The sequence below is a fragment of the Chiloscyllium plagiosum genome, unplaced genomic scaffold (genome assembly GCF_037043375.1).
Source record: "Chiloscyllium plagiosum isolate Xiang-an unplaced genomic scaffold, Cpla_swu_hap1 HiC_scaffold_8, whole genome shotgun sequence".
In the NCBI taxonomy this organism is placed as follows: Eukaryota; Metazoa; Chordata; class Chondrichthyes; order Orectolobiformes; family Hemiscylliidae; genus Chiloscyllium; species Chiloscyllium plagiosum.
Window position 1 is genome coordinate 13,119,603 of NW_028270146.1, and position 19,684 is coordinate 13,139,286.

The window sequence follows — 19,684 nt, forward strand, 5'->3', positions numbered from 1 at the left end:
GAGGGAAATTGAGAAACAAACTCGTAAGGAGATCTCAGCTATCTGTAGGAATAATAGAGTAGTTATGGTCAGGAATTTTAACTTTCCAAACATCGGCTGGGGCTGGCATAGTGTTAAAGGTTTAGATGGAGAGGAATTTGTTAAGTGCGTACAAGACAATTTTCTGATTCAGCATATGGGTGTACTTACTAGAGAAGGTGCAAGATTTGACCTACTCTTGGGAAATAAGGCAGGGCAGGGGAATGAGGTGTCAGTGGGGGAACACTTTGGGGCCAGCGACCATAATTCTATTCATTTTAAAATTGTGATGGAAAAGGATAGACCAGATCTAAAAGTGGAAGTTCTAAATTGGAGAAAGGCCAATTTTGACGGTATTAGGCAAGAACTTTCGAAATCTGATTGGAGGCTGATGTTCGCTGGTAAAGGGACAGCTGGAAAATGGGAAGCCTTCAGAAATGAGATAACAAGAATCCAGAGAACGTATATTCCTGTCAGGGTGAAAGGAAAGGCTGGTAGCTATAGGGAATGCTGGATGACTAAAGAAATTGAGGTTTTGATTAAGAAAAAGAAGGAAGCATATGTCAGGTATAGACAGGATAGATCGAGTGAATCCTTAGAAGAGTATAAAGGCAGTAGGAGTATACTTAAGAGGGAAATCAGGAGGGCAAAACGGGGACATGAGATAGCTTTGGCAAAATAGAATTAAGGAGAATCCAAAGGGTTTTTACAAATATATTAAGGACAAAAGGGTAACTAGGGAGAGAATTGGGCCCCTCAAAGATCAGCAAGGCGGCCTTTGTGTGGAGCCACAGAAAATAGGGGAGACACTAAATGAATATTTTGCGTATTTACTGTGGAAAAGGATATGGAAGATATAGACTGTAGGGAAATAGATGGTGACATCTTACAAAATGTCCAGATTAAAGAGGAGGAAGTGCTGGATGTCTTGAAATGGTTAAAGGTGGATAAATCCCCAGGAACTGATCAGGTGTACCCGAGAACTCTGTGGGAAGCTAGAGAAGTGATTGCTGGGCCTCTTGCTGAGATATTTGTATCATCGATAGTCACAGGTGAAGTGCCGGAAGACTGGAGGTTGGCAAACGTGGTGCCACTGTTTAAGAAGGGTGGTAAAGACAAGCCAGGGAACTATAGACCAGTGAGCCTGACCTCGGTGGTGGGCAAGTTGTTGGAGGGAATCTTGAGGGACAGGATGTACATGTATTTGGAAAGGCAAGGACTGATTCGGGATAGTCAACATGGCTTTGTGCGTGGGAAATCATGTCTCTCAAACTTGATTGAGTTTTGTGAAGAAGTAACAAAGAGGATTGATGAGGGCGGAGCAGTAGATGTGATCTATATGGACTTCAGTAAGGCGTTTGACAAGGTTCCCCATGGGAGACTAATTAGCAAGGTTAGACCTCATGGAATACAGGGAGAACTAGCCATTTGGATGCAGAACTGGCTCAAAGGTAGAAGACAGAGGGTGGTGGTAGAGGGTTGTTTTTCAGACTGGAGGCCTGTGACCAGTGGAGTGCCACAAGGATCGGTGCTGGGTCATTTGTCATTTACATAAATGATTTGAATGCGAGCATAGGAGGTACAGTTAATAAGTTTGCAGATGACACCAAAATTGGAGGTATAGTGGATAGCGAAGAGGGTTACCTGAGATTACAACAGGATCTGGACAAGATGGGCCAATGGGCTGAGAAGTGGCAGATGGAGTTTAATTCAGATCAATGCGAGGTGCTGCATTTTGGGAAAGCAAATCTTAGCAGGACTTATACACTTAATGGTAAGGTCCTAGGGAGTGTTGCTGAACAAAGAGACCTTGGAGTGCTGGTTCATAGCTCCTTGAAAGTGGAGTCGCAGGTCGATAGGATAGTGAAGAAGGCGTTTGGTATGCTTTTGTTTATTGGTCAGAGTATTGAGTACAGGAGTTGGGAGGTCATGTTGTGGCTGTACAGGACATTGGTTAGGCCACTGTTGGAATATTGCGTGCAATTCTGGTCTCCTTCCTATCGGAAAGATGTTGTGAAACTTGAAAGGGTTCAGAAAAGATTTACAAGGATGTTGCCAGGGTTGGAGGATCTGAGCTACAGGGAGAGGCTGAACAGGCTTGGGGCTGTTTTCCCTGGAGCATCGGAGGCTGAGGGGTGACCTTACAAAATTATGAGGGGCATGGATAGGGTAAATAGACAAATTCTTTTCCCTGGGATCGGGGAGTCCAGAACTAGAGGGCATAGGTTTAGGGTGAGAGGGGAAAAATATAAAAGAGACCTATGGGGCAATTGTTTCACACAGAGGGTGGTACGTGTATGGAATGAGCTGCCAGAGGATGTGGTGGAGGCTGGTACAATTGCAACATTTAAGAGGCATTTGGATGGGTATATGAATAGGAAGGGTTTGGAGGGATATGGGCCGGGTGCTGGCAGGTGGGACTAGATTGGGTTGGGATAGCTTGTCAGCATGGACCGAAGGGTCTGTTTCCATGCTGTACATCTCTATGACTCTATGACTCACTTAGAATGGAAGAAATCAAGAATACAATTGACAGATTCTTCCATCCGAATTATTGTTGCATAGTTAAATTTCAAATAAAATCATTTTATAGCACAGAAGAAGACCATTAAACTCATTAACTACACCATCTCTCATTGAGCTCTGTTCCTTCACTCTTTAAGCATTTCTTTTTATTACACTTATTCAGTTTTCTATTAAGTGTCATAATGGATTCTACTTTCATCACTGTTTCTGGTGGAGCATCACATCCTAACCACTATGGGGGTGCAGGCAGGAAAGTGGAGTTGCGGCCACAACCAACTCTATTATAATCTAGCTAAATGGCAGAGCAAGCTCGAATGGCTTGAATGACTTGCTCCTATTTATGCCTTATTACCTCCCTTTACAGTTTGGCGTTCTATTTCTAAGCTTCTGTGAAGTGAATTTAGGCAAGTATGAAATAAAGTTCCTATTGAGCTGGGAAATTCCTTCTATTTTATTCATACCCAGGAGTGCCACAGATAATCAGCTTATATGGGAAACCTAAAAGGTCACACCAGAACAGTGTCGTTCATGTTAAGACAGAGAACAGATGTTCAGCTTGCATCTAAACATACTGTGTCTCACGTGGGAGTGCTTCCTTGTCTCAAATATAAAGCTTTCCATTTTCCTATCATAAGCTCATTTGGAACAAATAATCAAAAATAAAATCCAATGTCAGTGCAATATTTGTAATCTGCTATGATTATTAGCAAGTGGAGGACAGACTCTGGGGTCACTCAAGTGAAATGCAATTAACCACAGTAATAAAGATAGAAACACTTTTGGTCTAAAAAGTCTTAGTTATGCAAGAATAAAAGAGTAGGATAGAATTGTTTACATGGCTGTCTATCTGAAGTTCTGGCACACAATGACAAATATCACCAAAAATGCAGTTGTCCCAGGGTACATTTGAAACCGCAGTTATTCAAGAAATATCAACAAACTCTCTGACTCTTGTGATGCAAGAGGAGCTGGACATGGCTCCAGATTCCACATCTGACCTATAAACAAGAATTATCTTTCAGAAACAGAGCTGAGCTGGGAAGGGTTCTGACACCAGGCCTCTACATAACTACTCCAAACAATGTCCTGAAGCATAAAGTAGAATCTGGCTGTCAACCTCAGGCATGGTGTCTCCAGTAAACAAGCAGTTATCACAAGATATGTGACTACCCAAGAAAAACATTGTTAAAGTATACTCCAATTTTCTTTCATTGACTTTTATATTAAAAAAAAGTCTCCATGAAACTTGAAATTCGAGTCCACAAAAATGATTAAATCTGAAGTTTTCACAATATATGTTTCTTCCTTATTGACCAACATTTAACATGTTCATGATTTAGCTCATAAAGCATAAAACAAATTAACTATTTGTTCTGGTGACATTTGTTGCAGTGATTCAGGGAGAGGGAGCAGCCTGCTGGACAGAGTCATAGCTGACAGGCGGAATCTGAACACCATCTCTCTACCTGACTTCAGTGATCCTGAGACAGGTAAATATTATTGTCTGTTGACCTTAATCATTATTGGCTTGTTCTGGATGACCTACACAGATATGTTGTTAATTTAAGATTTCACTGTATTGCCCAGTTCTGTTGCCTCTGCAGACTCTTGTATGGTTCTGAGATACTGCACGACATAGATGATTGGAGCTCTATGTCCATGAAGTGGTGTGAGCTCCTACAGTAAATGGTGCGATAGCATGAAATGGACAAAGCTCAGCATTTCTTTAAATTAACACATACACTAATCACAATGCATTTAAATTTTCTTTTAAATGCTTTGGAGGCAAAAGAAATTTAATGCATTTACTTTGAGAGAGAAGTTGCTTTCAAATCATAGAATTTACAGCTAAAGCACACCTCTTCAGTTCAACTGCAGTGTGCCATTATTTATGCTCCACTTAAGTCTCTTCTCAGCCTACTAAATTGTGCTTATCAACGCCCTCTTCTATTCCTTTTCCATTTGTATCGTCGTTTCAGTTCAGGATTCAGAAATTCTGACATAAGCTTGTTCCCAGCCCCTTTCCTAGATGGGTAACACTGGTTTTGGTGCTGAGTTATAGAAAGTGAATTTTACAGTCCGATAGAAAACTGAAAGAAACCATTTGGAAACTTGTTAAGTGCAAAATAAGCAAGAGGTCTTTTTTTCTAAATTGGTTTATACATATAATAAAAGAAGCCTCTAAGTCGGCCATATTTGTAACCTGGGTTAATTCCCAACCCTTGCCTCTTAACTCTGCTGTTATTTTACCCTTTTTCAGTTTTTATCCAAATCTATTTAGAATGTCATCGGTGAATCGATGCAGTTGTTTATTCTTTCAAGAGATGTGGGCATCACTAGCTAGGGAAGCATTTATTGCCAATTCTGAGTTGTTCTTTCAAGCAGCCAAATTAGCATAATGCTCTTTCTGATAAATCTCCTTTGTACTTTCCCCAAGATGGTCTTTTCTTTTTAATCTTTTCCCTTCTGTGTTTTTTTTCTCTCCTGTTCTCTCTTTCTCTCTCTCTCTCTCTCTCTCTCTCTCTCTCTCTCTTTCTTTCTTCCCCAGTAATACTGACTTGTGCCAGAGTGCAAGCCGCTGGTGCTATGGGCACCCTCCTTTCACCCTTTCTGCATCTAAGCCAAGAGACAGTTCACACTGTGGTGGTTTTATGAACCAGGGAAGCAATTACACTTGAACCTGTTCTTCTTATTGCTGCAGTGCTGTAATGCTTTACAGAATGATTTCATTGGATAAAGCTTAGGTGAGTCACTTACAAAACATGGATGTTAGTGCACCCACAGAATTAGCTATAGGTCGCTTAACTGGCCACAGTATTCCCAAGATCAAAATTCAAGCACAGGGGTCAGACCCATGGCTTTCCTGGACAATTCCACACTAAACAATGAAGCAGCAACTCAAACCATTGAAGAACTCTTAATTAACCAGTCTTAACCAATAACATACTGTTGGGATATTTTCCATGCTGCAAGGATATATTTACTAAAAGCATCAATATTATCTTGTGTTGCTGTCATTGCACAATTCTTAAAGTGAGTAGTTAAAAACAATGACTGCAGATGCTGGAAGCCAGAGTTTAGATTAGAGTGGTGCTGGAAAAGCACAGCAGTTCAGGCAGCATCTGAGGAGCAGTAAATTCCAAGTTTCGGACAAAAGCCCTTCATCAGGAATACAGGCAGAGTGCCTGAAGGGTGGAGAGATAAATGAGAGGAGGGTGGGGGTGGGGAGAGAGTAGCATAGAGTGCAATAGGTGAGTGGGGGAGGGGATGAAGGTGATAGGTCAGGGAGGAGGGTGGAGTGGATAGGTGGAAAGGAAGATAGGCAGGTAGGACAAGTCATGGGGACAGTGCTGAGCTGTAAGTTTGGAGCTGGGATGAGGTGGGGGAAGGGGAAATGAGGAAACTAGTGAAGTCCACATTGATGCCCTGGGTTTGAAGTGTTCCGAGGTGGAAGATGAGGCGTTCTTCCTCCAGGCGTCGGGTGGCGAGGGAGCGGTGGTGAAGGAGGCCCAGGACTTGCATGGCCTTGGCTGAGTGGGAGGGGGAGTTGAAATGTTGGGCCACAGGGCGGTGTGGTTGATTGGTGCAGGTGTCCCGGAGATGTTCCCTAAAGCGCTCTGCTGGGAGGTGTCCAGACTCCCCAGTGTAGAGGAGACCGCATCTGGAGCAACGGATGCAATAAATGATATTGGTGGATGTGCAGGTAAAACGTTGGTGGATGTGGAAGGCTCCTTTAGGGCCTTGGATGGAGGTGAGGGAGGAGGTGTGGGCGCAGGTTTTGCAATTCCTGCGGTGGCAGAGAAGGGTGCCAGGATGGGAGGGTGGGTCATAGGGAGGCGTGGACCTGACCAGGTAGTCACGGAGGGAACGGTCTTTGTGGAAGGCGGAAAGGGGTGGGAAGGGAAATATATCCCTGGTGGTGGGGTCTTTTTGGAGGTGGCAGAAATGTCAGCGGATGATTTGGTTTATGCGAAGGCTGGTAGGGTGGAAGGTGAGCACCAGGGGTGTTCTGTCCTTGTTACGGTTGGAGGGGTGGGGTATGAGGGCAGAGGTGCGGGATATGGACGAGATGCCCATTGGAGGGCATCTTTAACCACATGGGAAGGGAAATTGCAGTCTGTAAAGAAGGAGGCCGTCTGGTGTGTTTTTTGGTGGAACTGGTCCTCCTGGGAGCAGATACGGCGGAGGCGGAGGAATTGGGAATACGGGATGGCATGTTTGCAAGAGGTAGGGTGGGAGGAGGTGTAATCCAGGTAGCTGTGGGAGTCGGTGGGTTTGTAAAAAAAAAATGTCGGTGTCAAGTGAGTCGCGCTGAACTACTTTTCACTGGTTAACTTGCTGCCTTTCTGCCATCTGACATTTTTCAAAGCTGCTTCCTTCCTCTGAAAGGCAGGAACTGCATATCTATGAGTTTACATAGGAACCTTGATTAACTGGCATTCGATTAACTGAATTTTGGATGATCTGAACAAGATCGCAAAGTTCTGATGCATGGCTAACTATGTTATCTGGCAATCGATCAACCGAACGAAATACTCCCAGCCCGTGTCCTTCGGATAATTGAGGTTCCACTGTATAATCAAAACGGACACATGCTAGACACAGGCCGAGGAGGATTAGAATGGTTTAACTTTTGAGAGCTGAACCTGAAACTTGACCCTAAAGAACCAGTTAATTAAGACAATTTGATTAAAGTCCAGTACAGTGGGAGTACTCTAAGGTTTCTTTCAGGGAGGCATGGAGCCATAGCAGATGTTGACACTTTACCCATCAATCCTATTGGCATCTAATTGATATTTTGTTCTTGGGGAAAAGAAAGCGGTGCCCAGTAGAGCCGAAGAGCCACACAGCATGGAAACTGGTCCAACTAGTCCGCCCCAATCATGTTGCCAAACCAAATTAGTCACACTTGCCTGCATTTATCCCATATCCTTTCAAACCTTTCCTATTCATGTAAATGTCTTTTAAATGTTGTAACTGTACCTGCATGTATCACTTGTGGAACCACTCTCTGTGTAAAAATGTTGCCCCTTATGTCCTTTTAACATCTTTCTCTTCTGACCTTAAAAATATGCCTGCCTTCCCCACCCTAGGGAAAAGGCCCTTGCTGTTCACCTTATCTATGCCCCTCATGATTTCATAAACCTCTATAGGGTCACCCCTCAACCTCCTACGCTCCAGTTAAAAAAAAAGTCCCAGGCTATCTTTATAGCTCCAATCTTCCATTCCCAGTAACATCCTGGTAAATCTTTTCTGAATCCTCTCCAATTTAGTAATATCCTTCCTGTAGCAGAGTGACCAGAACTGTACATAGTACTCCAAAAGAAGCCTCACCAATGTCTTAAGCAATCTCACTGATGTCCCAGCTTCTATACTGAAAAGTCTGAGCAATGAAGGCGAGCCTGCTAAACACATTCTTAACCACCCTGTCTACGTGTGACACAAATTTCAAAGAATCATGTACCTGAACCACACTCTGTCCTACAACACTACTCATGAGAATGTTAATATTTTCACAAATGTCACCAGTTAATTTCCTTTATATGCCTGCACCATACACATGCTTACAGTCTCTCCTCAGAAACTGGACATTGCATTGCAGTAACCAATCGCGCGCACACACTCTGTCTCTTCTCTCTCTCTCTCTCTAGCTGTATTTGGAACAGGTGAATTGTTTCATAATAATCGGGAGAGCAGATAAACCTCCAATTCCGGCCTCTTCCCCATTTTTCTTCACTCCGCCATTGATGGCTGTGATGTCACTTGCATCTGTCCTCAGCTGTAGAATTTCCTGCTTGAATTTCTCTACCTCAATACTTTAAACCACTCTGTTAAATCTACCTCTTTGTCCAAGCTTTTGGCCACTTGTTGTAACATCTGTATGTCGTTCAATATCACATTGTGGCAAATAACACTCCAGTAAAGGACCTGACCACAATTTGCCACATTAAAAACACAGGTATGTGCAAATTGTTGAAAATGCCAAGCAATTCTCAGCTGGACCTTAATGATTACAGATTTCGTGACAGACTTAACTCTATTCTTCCTACAAGTGGGAAGAGGTCAGTTCTTGCATTCAATTTTTTTTTTCCAAATTTCTCATCTGTCCATCACTATTATACATTAGTCTTGACTAAAGAATTTCTTGGACCACAGGGGAACTGTTTAATTAGCCAGCTGTTCAGAACAATCTACACTAAAATATATTGCTGACATTCATTACACTAGAAAATGGATATGGGCCATTTTGAAACATGTCCCTAATGACATTCTTCCTCTGCTCTACCTTCTTCATACCCTTACTTCAATGTTGTCAGATTAGACTAGATTACCTACAGTGTGGAAACAGGCCCTTTGGCCCAACAAGTCCACACTGACCCTCTGAAGAGTAACCCATCCAGACCCATTTCCCTCTGACTAATGTGCCTAACACTATGAGCAATTTAGCATGGCCAATTCACCTGACCTGCACGTCTTTGGACTGTGGGAGGAAACCGAAGCACCCGGAGGAAACCCATGCAGACACAGGGAGAATGTGCAAACTCCACACAGACAATCGCCCAAGGCTGGAATTGAACCTGGGACTCTGGTGCTGTGCGGCAGCAGTGCTAACCACTGAGCCACTGTGCCACCCTCTCTTATGACAAGGTTGCTTGTCTCTTCCAGTTGACTTTAGCACCTGACTGAAACTCCACTGTCTTGCCAGTGAACGTATAACTTCTCTTGCTCACCTCCCTCCACCCCCACAATGCTTTCCATGTCACTGCCTTAAGCTCAGCTGGTCAAGCTTTTGGGCCATAAACCAAGTTGGAGACATCATATTCTATCTGATATTATTTTAACCTGTGATATTCTCCATCCAGCTACTAGTGAAAACCTTATTCCTGCATTTCTCACTTCAAGTGAAAACTACTCCAGGGCTGTGATTACTAGCCCCACACTCTGTAATTTCTGACTTGGTTATTTCTCTCATTGCTGTCTCTGGGATCTTATGGTGTGAAAATAATTCCTACGAGACAACAGAGACTACATTAAACAATGTTAGACTTTAATGGCATTGGCACATTTTGAGGTTTTGACAAGTGCAATTTAATTGCAAATTATTTTATTGCATTCATGTTCATCTGTATAATGGTGACTATACCTCAAAAATAATTACTTAACCACTTTTTAAAATTCATTCATAGGGTAGAAACTGGCAAGGGCATCACTTAATGCCTGTCCCTCACTGCCTTTGAGTAGGTGGTGTTGAGCCACACCTTTGAACTGCTGCATATCAAGTGAGTGTAGCCAACCCAGTGCTAGAGAAGGATTTTGACCCAGCAACAGCAAAGAAATGGCATTATAACTCTATATCAGCACTATGAGAAACTTGGAGCAAAACTTGCAAATGATGTTTCCAAGCATTTTCGGCCTTTGGTTTTGCAGCTAATAAAATGTGCTGTTGAAGCATTCTTGACGAGTTGTTATAATGTATCTTGAAGGGTATTTGTTATTTAAAACTGCAGTAACAATGCAAGTTAGTTTCTTTGTTTTCTGCTGCAATGTCTTTCTGATCTCTACTCTATATTGTCTGATTATTTGTCTTAATTTTCCCTGTACTTTAATCTCTGAGGGCACAGCTGTCAGAAAGAATCATCCTACACTCATTGCCTTCCCATTTCAACATGTCTCAACTAAACCCACTGTGCTGCCAAGTTTCTAACAATATTAATGGTGAACTCAATATCCTTTCAGGTCTCTTGATGCACTGCCTGCTAAATTGACTTTACTGTCCTCCTCCTGTCATATCATTGTGAGCCTAAGTCTTGTCCTGCTGAATGTCAGGGCTTACTAACTGCTTCTCCCCTGACAGTTCTGTAGCTAAGCATCTCTGCAGTCTTTGAAAGCTGAACTCCAATAAATTAAGCAAGAGAGAAATGTGAAACTGGAGCAAACTAGTTTTTTTAAAAAGGGGGAAGTTAGCATTGAAGGGTTAAAAGTACGTATCTGAATCTAGTTTCTTTCTTCCTTACACTGTCCCTGCCAAATTGTGGCACACCAATGCCTTCAACATTAGACTCTCCCTCACATTCTGACAGAGTTCATCGCAACCACATGCACTCATTAATTTCCTGAAAACTCTTATCACGTACCCCACCTCACAATGTCACTCTCTGTATTTTGTGCATGCTTCACTTCCATCCAGTTTGGTGGGAATGGATCACAGAGACATTTGCCCATCTCGTTAGCCTGAAATGTAGGATGAAATGAGTGAATCTTTGCTAGGTTGTTAACACTTTAATTAGTGGTTGTCGACCAGTTAGATCAAACAACGAATCAAATTGATAGAGTAAATTGGCTATATTACTTCCCTTTCCAAATCATGGCACAGGTATTAAAGAGTTGTATAAAGGAGGGAATTAAGCACGAGGAAATAAAATGTTAGAATTTGTTTTGGGTCAGCTCCAGTAAGAATAAGAGTCCATTTGCTTAACAATTACAGGAGGTTGTATATTAGATTTAATTGAGTCCTGTGAACCAAGCATCCATTTTTACAACCACTCAAAGCTGCTGTTAAATATAGGTAATAAATTTACTGTTGAAACATTCAAATTGCTATCAGCTATCAATTGGAAACCAACACTTGTCAATGTTTTTTTTTCCCTGCTTATTCCAGAAAGCTTTTTTTTGCTAGGTTCATTTGCATGAATATTAGATACAATCACCACACACCACTCTGCCACCAGCAAAGTCCCTCACCCAGGTGCTCAGTGTTAACTTGGCTATGAATGTTTGTTGGGCAGTTATGTCACATTTGGAACTGGTGGGTAAAATCCAATTCTGTCCACAAGAGAATACTTTCCAGCATGGATTTGCCAGCTGACGATTAGTAGAGAGACAATTGAGTAGTTTTATTTCATCTTAGTTTACTCATTGATTAGAAATACTAATTGTAGCTGCACTGTCTAGATCAGGTAACCCAGCACACACAGGAGATCAAGCCTTGGTATCATACTGGTCTGCATGATTCAGTTGCTCACTATATAAACTAGTTGAGCCATCAGAGAAGCTAACTAAGGACTCCAAAAGCTTGTATTTTCAAAAAATCTGTTGGACTATAACCTGGTGCCATGCAAGTTTTGACATTGTGATTTTAGGCAAGGAATTGTCCTCACAACACACTGATTTCCTCCATCCCTGCCAGCTCCCCATCACAAACCCAAGGCAATAAGGTTGTTCTCCTGTTGCCTTAAGACCATAAGAAGTGGGAGCAGACGTTGGCCATTCAGCCCATTAAATCAGCTCCACCATTCAAACAGATTCAAAATCTGCTAGTCAAGCCAATGTCAGTTAACTCAGTGTTGACGAGAAGTTAAATCAGCAAACTCACTTTGGCTCGATTAGCTCCAAATGCAATACAGTGCACTAACCAATGATTGAAGAGTTATAGGCATAATGCTTCATTTTATTATAAGTTTGGTAGCAGTTCAACTTTAAGCTGTAGTTTGTCGATCTCGCTTTAAGTCCAGACACAGATCTGAGGTGGTAATGGTGTAAAGGTATTTCAATAACAGTCGCAAGTTAAATTAAACATGAATTTCACTAATGACATTAATGAATCTGTATTATAGACTAATTAAGGAGCCCTAACTGTGTGGAAAAGATTCATGAATGGAAACATTTAACTATAATGTTGAGGTTAAGATTATAGTTGCTTTTGTGAAGATTAGGATGCACAATAATGTTTATGATCAGTGTGTTTGTATTCAATTTGTACGTTGGGAAATTGTGTCCGAAACAAAAGGGAAAGAAAAATTGCAATTATGCACTGAGGAATATTTTTCTCCATTTCAATTAACTAGTTCGACCTGCTTTCAGCTCAGTTTAATTGGTCCAATCCATTTCCCTGTGTGACAGAAGACTAGACAGAGAAAGACTTGCCTTGTTCCAGAGACTGCACTTACTCAACTAAATGCATTTTTTCAGTAATAAAGGAATTAATATTTCTCCTGAAGGTACAATTTTTTGTTACAGACTCATGGGATTGCAGGGCTATCAGAACACATCAGAAAACTAAGCAGCTTATTTGTCAGCGATTAAATGGAGTGTTCAAGGGTCATTCCAGTGAAGAGTTTTGATCTAACTGTCCTAGACCAGTATATCACCCTTCAAGGTGTATTAATTGTTCATTAGCTTCAAATCCAGCTGTTACCGGTTAAAATAATGGATCACATTGGGGAGGGCTCTGTATTATCTCAGACTCAGTGATGCTTCTTGGTACTAACACCATCACCGCCAATTCTACATAGTACTTGCAGCTAATATCTGACCATATAGCACAATAGGTCCACATGTTTATGCTGCACGCAAGTCTCCTCCCATCCTCCTTTATCCAGTCTCATCAACAAAACCTAATCTATTCCTCTGTCCTCCTTATATGTATTTAGCCTCCATAAGACGTAGGAACAGAAGTAAATCATTTGACACATCAATAAGATCATGGTTGATCTAATAATCCTCCATTTTCCTGCCTTTTCCTCATAACCCAGCCTTGAATATACTTGACAACCCAGTCTCACCAGCCTCTATGGTAACAATTCTACAGAGTCACTACCCTCTGTGAGAAAAAAAATTTTTCTTCATCGCTATCTTAACTGGGGAAACTCCTTACTTTGAGATTGTGCTCTCTTAACCTCGACTCTGCAACTGGAGTAATCAACATGTCCACATCTACCTTGTTAAGGCCCCTAAGTTTCTTCAATATCTCTATAATTCTTCTAAACTCCAATGAGTACAAGCCCAACCTACTCCGTTTCCCCTCATAAGATCATAGGAACATGAATAGGCCATTCAGTCCCTGAAGGCACTTCTGGCCTTCAATGGTTGATTTGTGGCCTAACTCCATATATCTGCCTTTGGCTCATCATTCTTAATATCATTGGGGAGACTGGATGCCGCCTCGCAGAGCGCTTCAGGGAACATCTCCGGGACACCCGCACCAATCAACCCCACCGCCCCGTGGCCTAACTTTACAACTCCCCCTCCCACTCTGCCGAGGACATTTAGGTCCTGGGCTACCTCCACCACCACTCCCTCACCACCCGATACCTGGAGGAAGAATGCCTCATCTTCTGCCTCGGAACACTTCAACTCCAGGGCATTAATGTGGACTTCACCAGTTTCCTCATTTCCCTTCCCCCCATCTTACCTCAGTTCCAACCTTCCAGCTCAGCACTGTCCTCGTGACCTGTCCTACCTGCTAATCTCCCTTCCCATCTATCCACTCCACCGTCCTCTCTGACCTAGCACCTCCATCCCCATCCCCATTCACCAATTGTATTCTTTGCTACCTTCCCCCACCCTCCCCTCTGACCTATCACCTTCATCCCCACCCGCATTCACCTCTTGTGCTCTTTGCTACCATCTCCCACCCTCCTGTCTGACCTATCACCTCCATCCCCACCCCCATTCACCTATTGTACTCTTCTCTCCAGCCCCACCACCCCCCCTACCCCCATTTATCTCTCCACCCTGGAGGCTTCCTGCCTCTATTCCTGATGAAGGGCTTTTGCCCAAAACGTCGATTTTCCTGCTCCTCGGATGCTGCCTGACCTGCTGTGCTTTTCCAGCACCACTCTAATCTAAACTCTGGTTTCCAGCATCTGCAGTCCTCACTTTTGCCTATTCTTAATACCTTTGTTTATCAAAAAATTACCTATCTCAGATTTTAAATTAACAACTGATCTAACATCAACTACTGTTTGTGAAAGGGTTCCAAACCTCTGCTATCCTTTGTGTTAGAATTAGTTAATAACATCCATTTGAATGGTCTGACCCTGAGAAATCTTTCCATACGTAAAATGAACCCAATGAACCTTCCCTGGACTGCCTCCAAAGTCAGTATATCTTAAATGTGGGCCCAGAACTATTTACAATTATTCCAGGTGTGGTCTGGCTAGTGCCTTATATAGTTTAAACAAGACCTTCCTTTGAAATAAAGGCCAGCAGTCCGTTTTCCTTCTCTATTTCCCACTGAACTTCAATGCCAGCTTTTTGTGATTTATGCAGAGCTGTGCTGCAGTTCTCTGCAGCATTTCGTCATTTTAATAACATTCAGCTCTTCTTTTCTTCTGAAAGTGCATCACCTCATTTTCCCAGATTATATTCCATTTGCTAAGTTTTTGCTCACTCCACAAAAATGCATCTGTGCTAACTGCCTCAACCACTCCTCATAGTAGAGAGAGTTCCAGGGTCTAATCAAACTTTTCATTCATTAAAACCCTGAGATCACTGCTACTGCTTATATCTCCCACAAAAGCCGCAATTCTTCTTGATTTGATTAAATTTAATTTATTATTGTCGCAAGTACTGAGCTACTGTAAAAAGTATTTTTTGTGTGCTAACCAGGCAAATCACACCTTACACGAGTGCATCAGGATAACAGAACAGAATGCAGAATATAATGTTACAGCTACAGAGAAGTTGCAGAGAAAAATCAATGCTAATATATGAGAAACAAAAGCAAAAATTGCTGGATAAGCTCAGCAGGTCTAGCAGCATCTGTGGAGAGAAATTAGAGTTATCATTTCAGTTGAGTGACCCTTCCTCAGAACGCTCTTAATATATGAGAGATCTATTCACAAGTTTAATATGCCCGATGGAAGAGAGTATAAGAGAGCTTTGATTATGTTGACGGCTTTCCCAAGGCAGCAGGATGTATAGACAGAGTCAACAGAAAGAAGGACGGTTTTCACGATGGTCTGGTTTGCATTCACAACTTTCTAATTTTTTGCAGTCTTGGGCAGAGTGGTTGCCATACTAAGCTGTGATGCATCCAGATAGGACGCTTTCTATGGTGCATCAATAAGAATTGTAAGAGTCATTGTGGACATACAGAATTTCCTTAGCCTTCTTAGGAAGTACAGGTGTTGGTGTGTTTTCTTGACTGTAGCATCTACATGGATGGACCAGGACAGATTGGTGATATTTACTCTTAGGGACTTGAAGCTCTTGACCACCTCCACCTCATCACCATTGATAGAGACAGGAGCCTTCCCTCCACTCCACGTCCTGAAGTTGATGACCAGCTCCTTTGTTTTGCTGACAGTGAGAGAGAGAGATTGGGGTCTTTATCCCATGCCACTAAGCTCTCTGTCTCATCTTTGTTTGAGATCTGACTCATTACAGTGGTATCATCGGCAAATTTGTAAATATTTGTAGAACTTCAGTGACAGAGAGTGTCCTTCTTTATCTGTCTAACGAATTGGAGTGACTTCACTTCAAAAAACTAATCCTTTAATTGTAAGGAGACCTTGCTGTACATGACAAAGTTTTCTATAAATACAAGCCCTTTTTAAATAATATGTCCAATTAAGTACCAACTAGTCTTCATCAATGTCCAACTAGCACCTTTTTGAGGGGTAAAGAAATTAGGGTTAAAGACTAGCTGTGCATCTCAACCTGAGGGTGAACCACATGGCAACTTCGGGCAAGGCAAAGGACAGAGGCGTCTGCCTCCTGATCAACACCTCTTTGGCCAAACAATCATGAGTAGTAAGGGGCTGAGTACACAGCCTTGCAGGGCACCAGTGTTGCGGATTATTTTGGAGGAGGTATTGTCACCTGACTTTACTGATTGTAGTCTGTGGGTCAGGAAGTCAAGAATCCAGTTACAGAAAGGGTTCCAGAGTTTGGAGATGAGTGTTTTTTGTAACTATGGTAGAGGGTAGAGCTAAAGTCAATAAATAGGTGTCCTCATTATACATATATTCCGGGTACACGTGTAGGGTCGGGGATCTGGTGTCTGCTGTGGACCTATTGTGATGTTGGTGAATTGTAGTGGATCAGGGCAATCTGGGAGGATGGAGTTGATGTGTGCCATTACTGACCTCTCAAAGCACTTCAAAATGATGGATATCTGAGGTTGTTATTAAGGAACATACACTTGATTTTGCTTTGGCACTGGGATGGTAGCAGTCTTCTTAAAGCAGGTGGGAATCTCACATGTTAAAGGTGTCTGCAAATACTCCTGCCAGCTGATTTACTCAGGATCTGAGTGCATGGCCAGAGACTCCATCCAGGCCTGTCATGTTCCATGGGTTCACTCTCACGAAGAACGATCTGACATCTGCAGCAGTGATTGTGGGTACAGAATCACCCAGGTTGTCAGAGCAAGTGACATCATTTCACTGACCTTCTCTTCAAATTGAGTATAGAATGCATTGAGCTCATTGGGGAGGGATGTATTGTTGTCAGCAATTCTACTTAACTTTGCTTTGTCTCCCGTTATATCATGTAAGCCTTGTCACAGTCAACATGTGTTTGTGTGGTTGGTCTGGGACTCTAGTTTACTCTGGTCTGGTCTCTTGGTGTCCCTAATTGCTCTGTGAAGATCAGACCAAGATTTCCTGTATAGATCAAGGTCTCCTGACCTGGACTTCAGGAGGGAATGGATCTGCTGCTTCATCCATGGTTTCTGTTTGGGGAATACTTGGATTAACTTCTTTGGCAAGCAATGTCAAGACCCTTCCAACCTTTGCCTTGCCTGAAGTTGCCATGTGGTCCAGCCAGTGAACTGAGAAACCCTCAGGTTGTGATGCATAGTCAGTCTTTAATCCTAATTTCTTTACTCCTCTTTACTTTTCTCAAGAAAGTGACAGTTGGACATTGGTGATGAATAGCTGGTACTTAACTGCATGCATTATTTAAAAAGGGCTTGTATTTATAGAAAATTTGTCGTGACCACAAGGTCTCCCTATGATTGAAGGATTAGTTTTTGAAGTGAAGTCACTCCAATTCATTAGACAGAAAGAGAAGAAAACTCCCCATGACCCAAGGTCTACAAACATTGAATGAATAAATGATTAGATAATCTGTGGTGTTAGTGGTGGCTGGTGGGTAAATCTTATGGTAAAGAGATTCCCTGTTTGCCTTCAAATAGTGCCATGGGATTGGGACACTTGGAGCATTAGTTGTGTGCAGTCTATATTAATTCAAGCAAGCCCATTCACTTGCTGGCCACCTAAAATGCCTTTTGTTGATCGGTCACCTTTTCAGGGAGTTAAAATGGCTGCGAACTGCAAAACAAAATTTAAATGCGCCAATATTTTCTAATCAACCTGCTGAGAGATGTTAATACACACATCTGGGTCAGGTGTGACTTGGACTTGGGCCTCCTAGCTTAGAGGTAGGGATGCTCTCCTTGCACCAGAACCACCTTTAAATAAGATGTGTAATGAGCCCCATCAGGCCAAAGCTACCTGACCATGGTTTGTCAGCCGTTTCCATTGAATCTGGAGAAAGCTGAGCAGAATTGCTGGCACCTTCCTTTTGTGTGTCACTGGTGCATAGTCCAGGTCTCACTGTGACACAGGAGTGTGGAGAGAACCGCTCTGGACACTAGGACGTTTGTTGACTTGCAAGGATCTTTATTGTCAAACACTCATTGCCAAAGTTTGTAGAAGGCAGAACTGCCACAACTGATATGGTGTTGAAACTGTTTGTCAGTGGGGTTTTTTTGGGAGAGGCAGATGACAAGGTATGGGGGGTGCTTGACATATTCCAGAGTTACTCCTTCAAGCATACATGGGAGGTGGAATATTTGGCTGGTTGAGTATGAATTTTGTTTTGGCATTAATCAAGGACAGACCAAGTCTTATGTATATAAATTTGAAGGGATGCAAAGTGGGTTACAAATCTGGTGCAGACTAAGTAATGACACTGGGATGCTGCAGATGGATCTCCAATATTTCAGACAGCACATCATGAGGGTTGATCTGCTACCCCATTGGGAAATGCTACTTTAAGGCAACAAATATAGAAAATCCAGGTGCTCTGGAGAGTAAGCAGTGCCTTCACTCATCAGACTAATAAGGCTTTCTCACATCTCACTCCCCATTTAGCTTCACATTATGGGAGATATTTATTGCACTTCCTTGCTTTGACGCATCCTCTGCCTGCCTGTTGAAAAATAAGACTTTCAGCAAATGGCTTTGAGCTCAATTTCATTATTGTACAAGGCCCACATAAATTTGTCCCATTTATTAATTCCCAAGACCAACATAAACAGAGCTGATGGAGAGAAGCCTAGAAAAATTAATATTGCTTCTTATTCATCCGAAGAGACTTGAATATGTGCAGTCAGCTGAAATGGAAAGAAAATGCAGATATTGAGTGGAGTTAGCTGCCACAGCATTAGCTAAAAATCTGTGGGACATTTGTAGAAGTGAGTGAACATGATCTACTGAGATGAAAGTGTGTATCCTGAGGGGAACAATGCTTTCAAACCTAATTATAGGAGTTAACTTGCATTTATCATAGATTCCACATAGATGTGGAATCAGGCCGATTCGGCTCATTGACCCTTTGAGGAGCATCCCATGGCACTGTGCTGCAGAAAGCGGTATTTCCCAAATTGTGAATTTGGCAGGGGCAAGTGGTCTTGGCTATGTGACATGAGTGGACAGCAAACTAAGGTGTTTGGGCTCAAGCTACAATGGTGCTTGATGGACAAGTTGTCACCATTTTGAACATTCTCCTCCCAGTCATTAACTTCAAAGCTGCTGCACTCCAAGGAAGCATTACAGTATCTTCACAGTGTTTTCGTTGTCGTTTCTTGGAACACTAGCCACTTGAGAGTTGAGAAAAAAAAGCCTGGAGTGGTAGATTCCTTTCACCTATTCAGGCAGTGTCCAGTCCAGTTGTAATTGATTTTCCAGGGGTTTTGTCTGAATGCTTCTCAAACTAATTTCAAGAAGGGCACTAGCATTTTTCAATGGTCCTTCCATTGCATCTGGGGCAAAGAGGACAGGCATTGCTGGTAAATATCTCTAGCCCCCTTGTGTGTTGCCTCATGGGAGAAGCAGATGCCAAGATATGGGAAGTACTCGACATATCCACAGTGTCTCCTTCAACGGATATGGGAGGTGGAATATTTGACTGACCAGCTCTAGTTTAATAAGAGTTTGGTTTTGACAATAATCAATTACAGACCAAGTCTTATATATGGAAACTTGAAGGGATAGAAAGTGGCAATTTTAATCAATTTTGAGCAGCGTAATGGGAGGAAAGAACAAATAGGAGGCTCCAAGGGCATTTGGATATCTCTATGCCAACTAAGATATCTCAGTATTTATATACTGTTTGGTTTCATAGGCCT

At 42.3% G+C, this 19,684-nt stretch overlaps 1 protein-coding gene across 2 annotated transcripts in view; it reads left to right on the forward strand.

Annotated features, from left to right (window-relative positions):
* Window positions 1-19,684, forward strand: part of ttc7b (tetratricopeptide repeat domain 7B) — a 371,811-nt gene that overhangs the window by 240,462 nt on the left and 111,665 nt on the right. For both annotated transcript variants that reach the window (XM_043696948.2, XM_043696949.2), the window contains exon 17: window positions 3,937-4,034. In XM_043696948.2, the coding sequence (XP_043552883.2) occupies window positions 3,937-4,034 (98 nt within the window). The remainder of the gene's footprint in view (window positions 1-3,936; window positions 4,035-19,684) is intronic.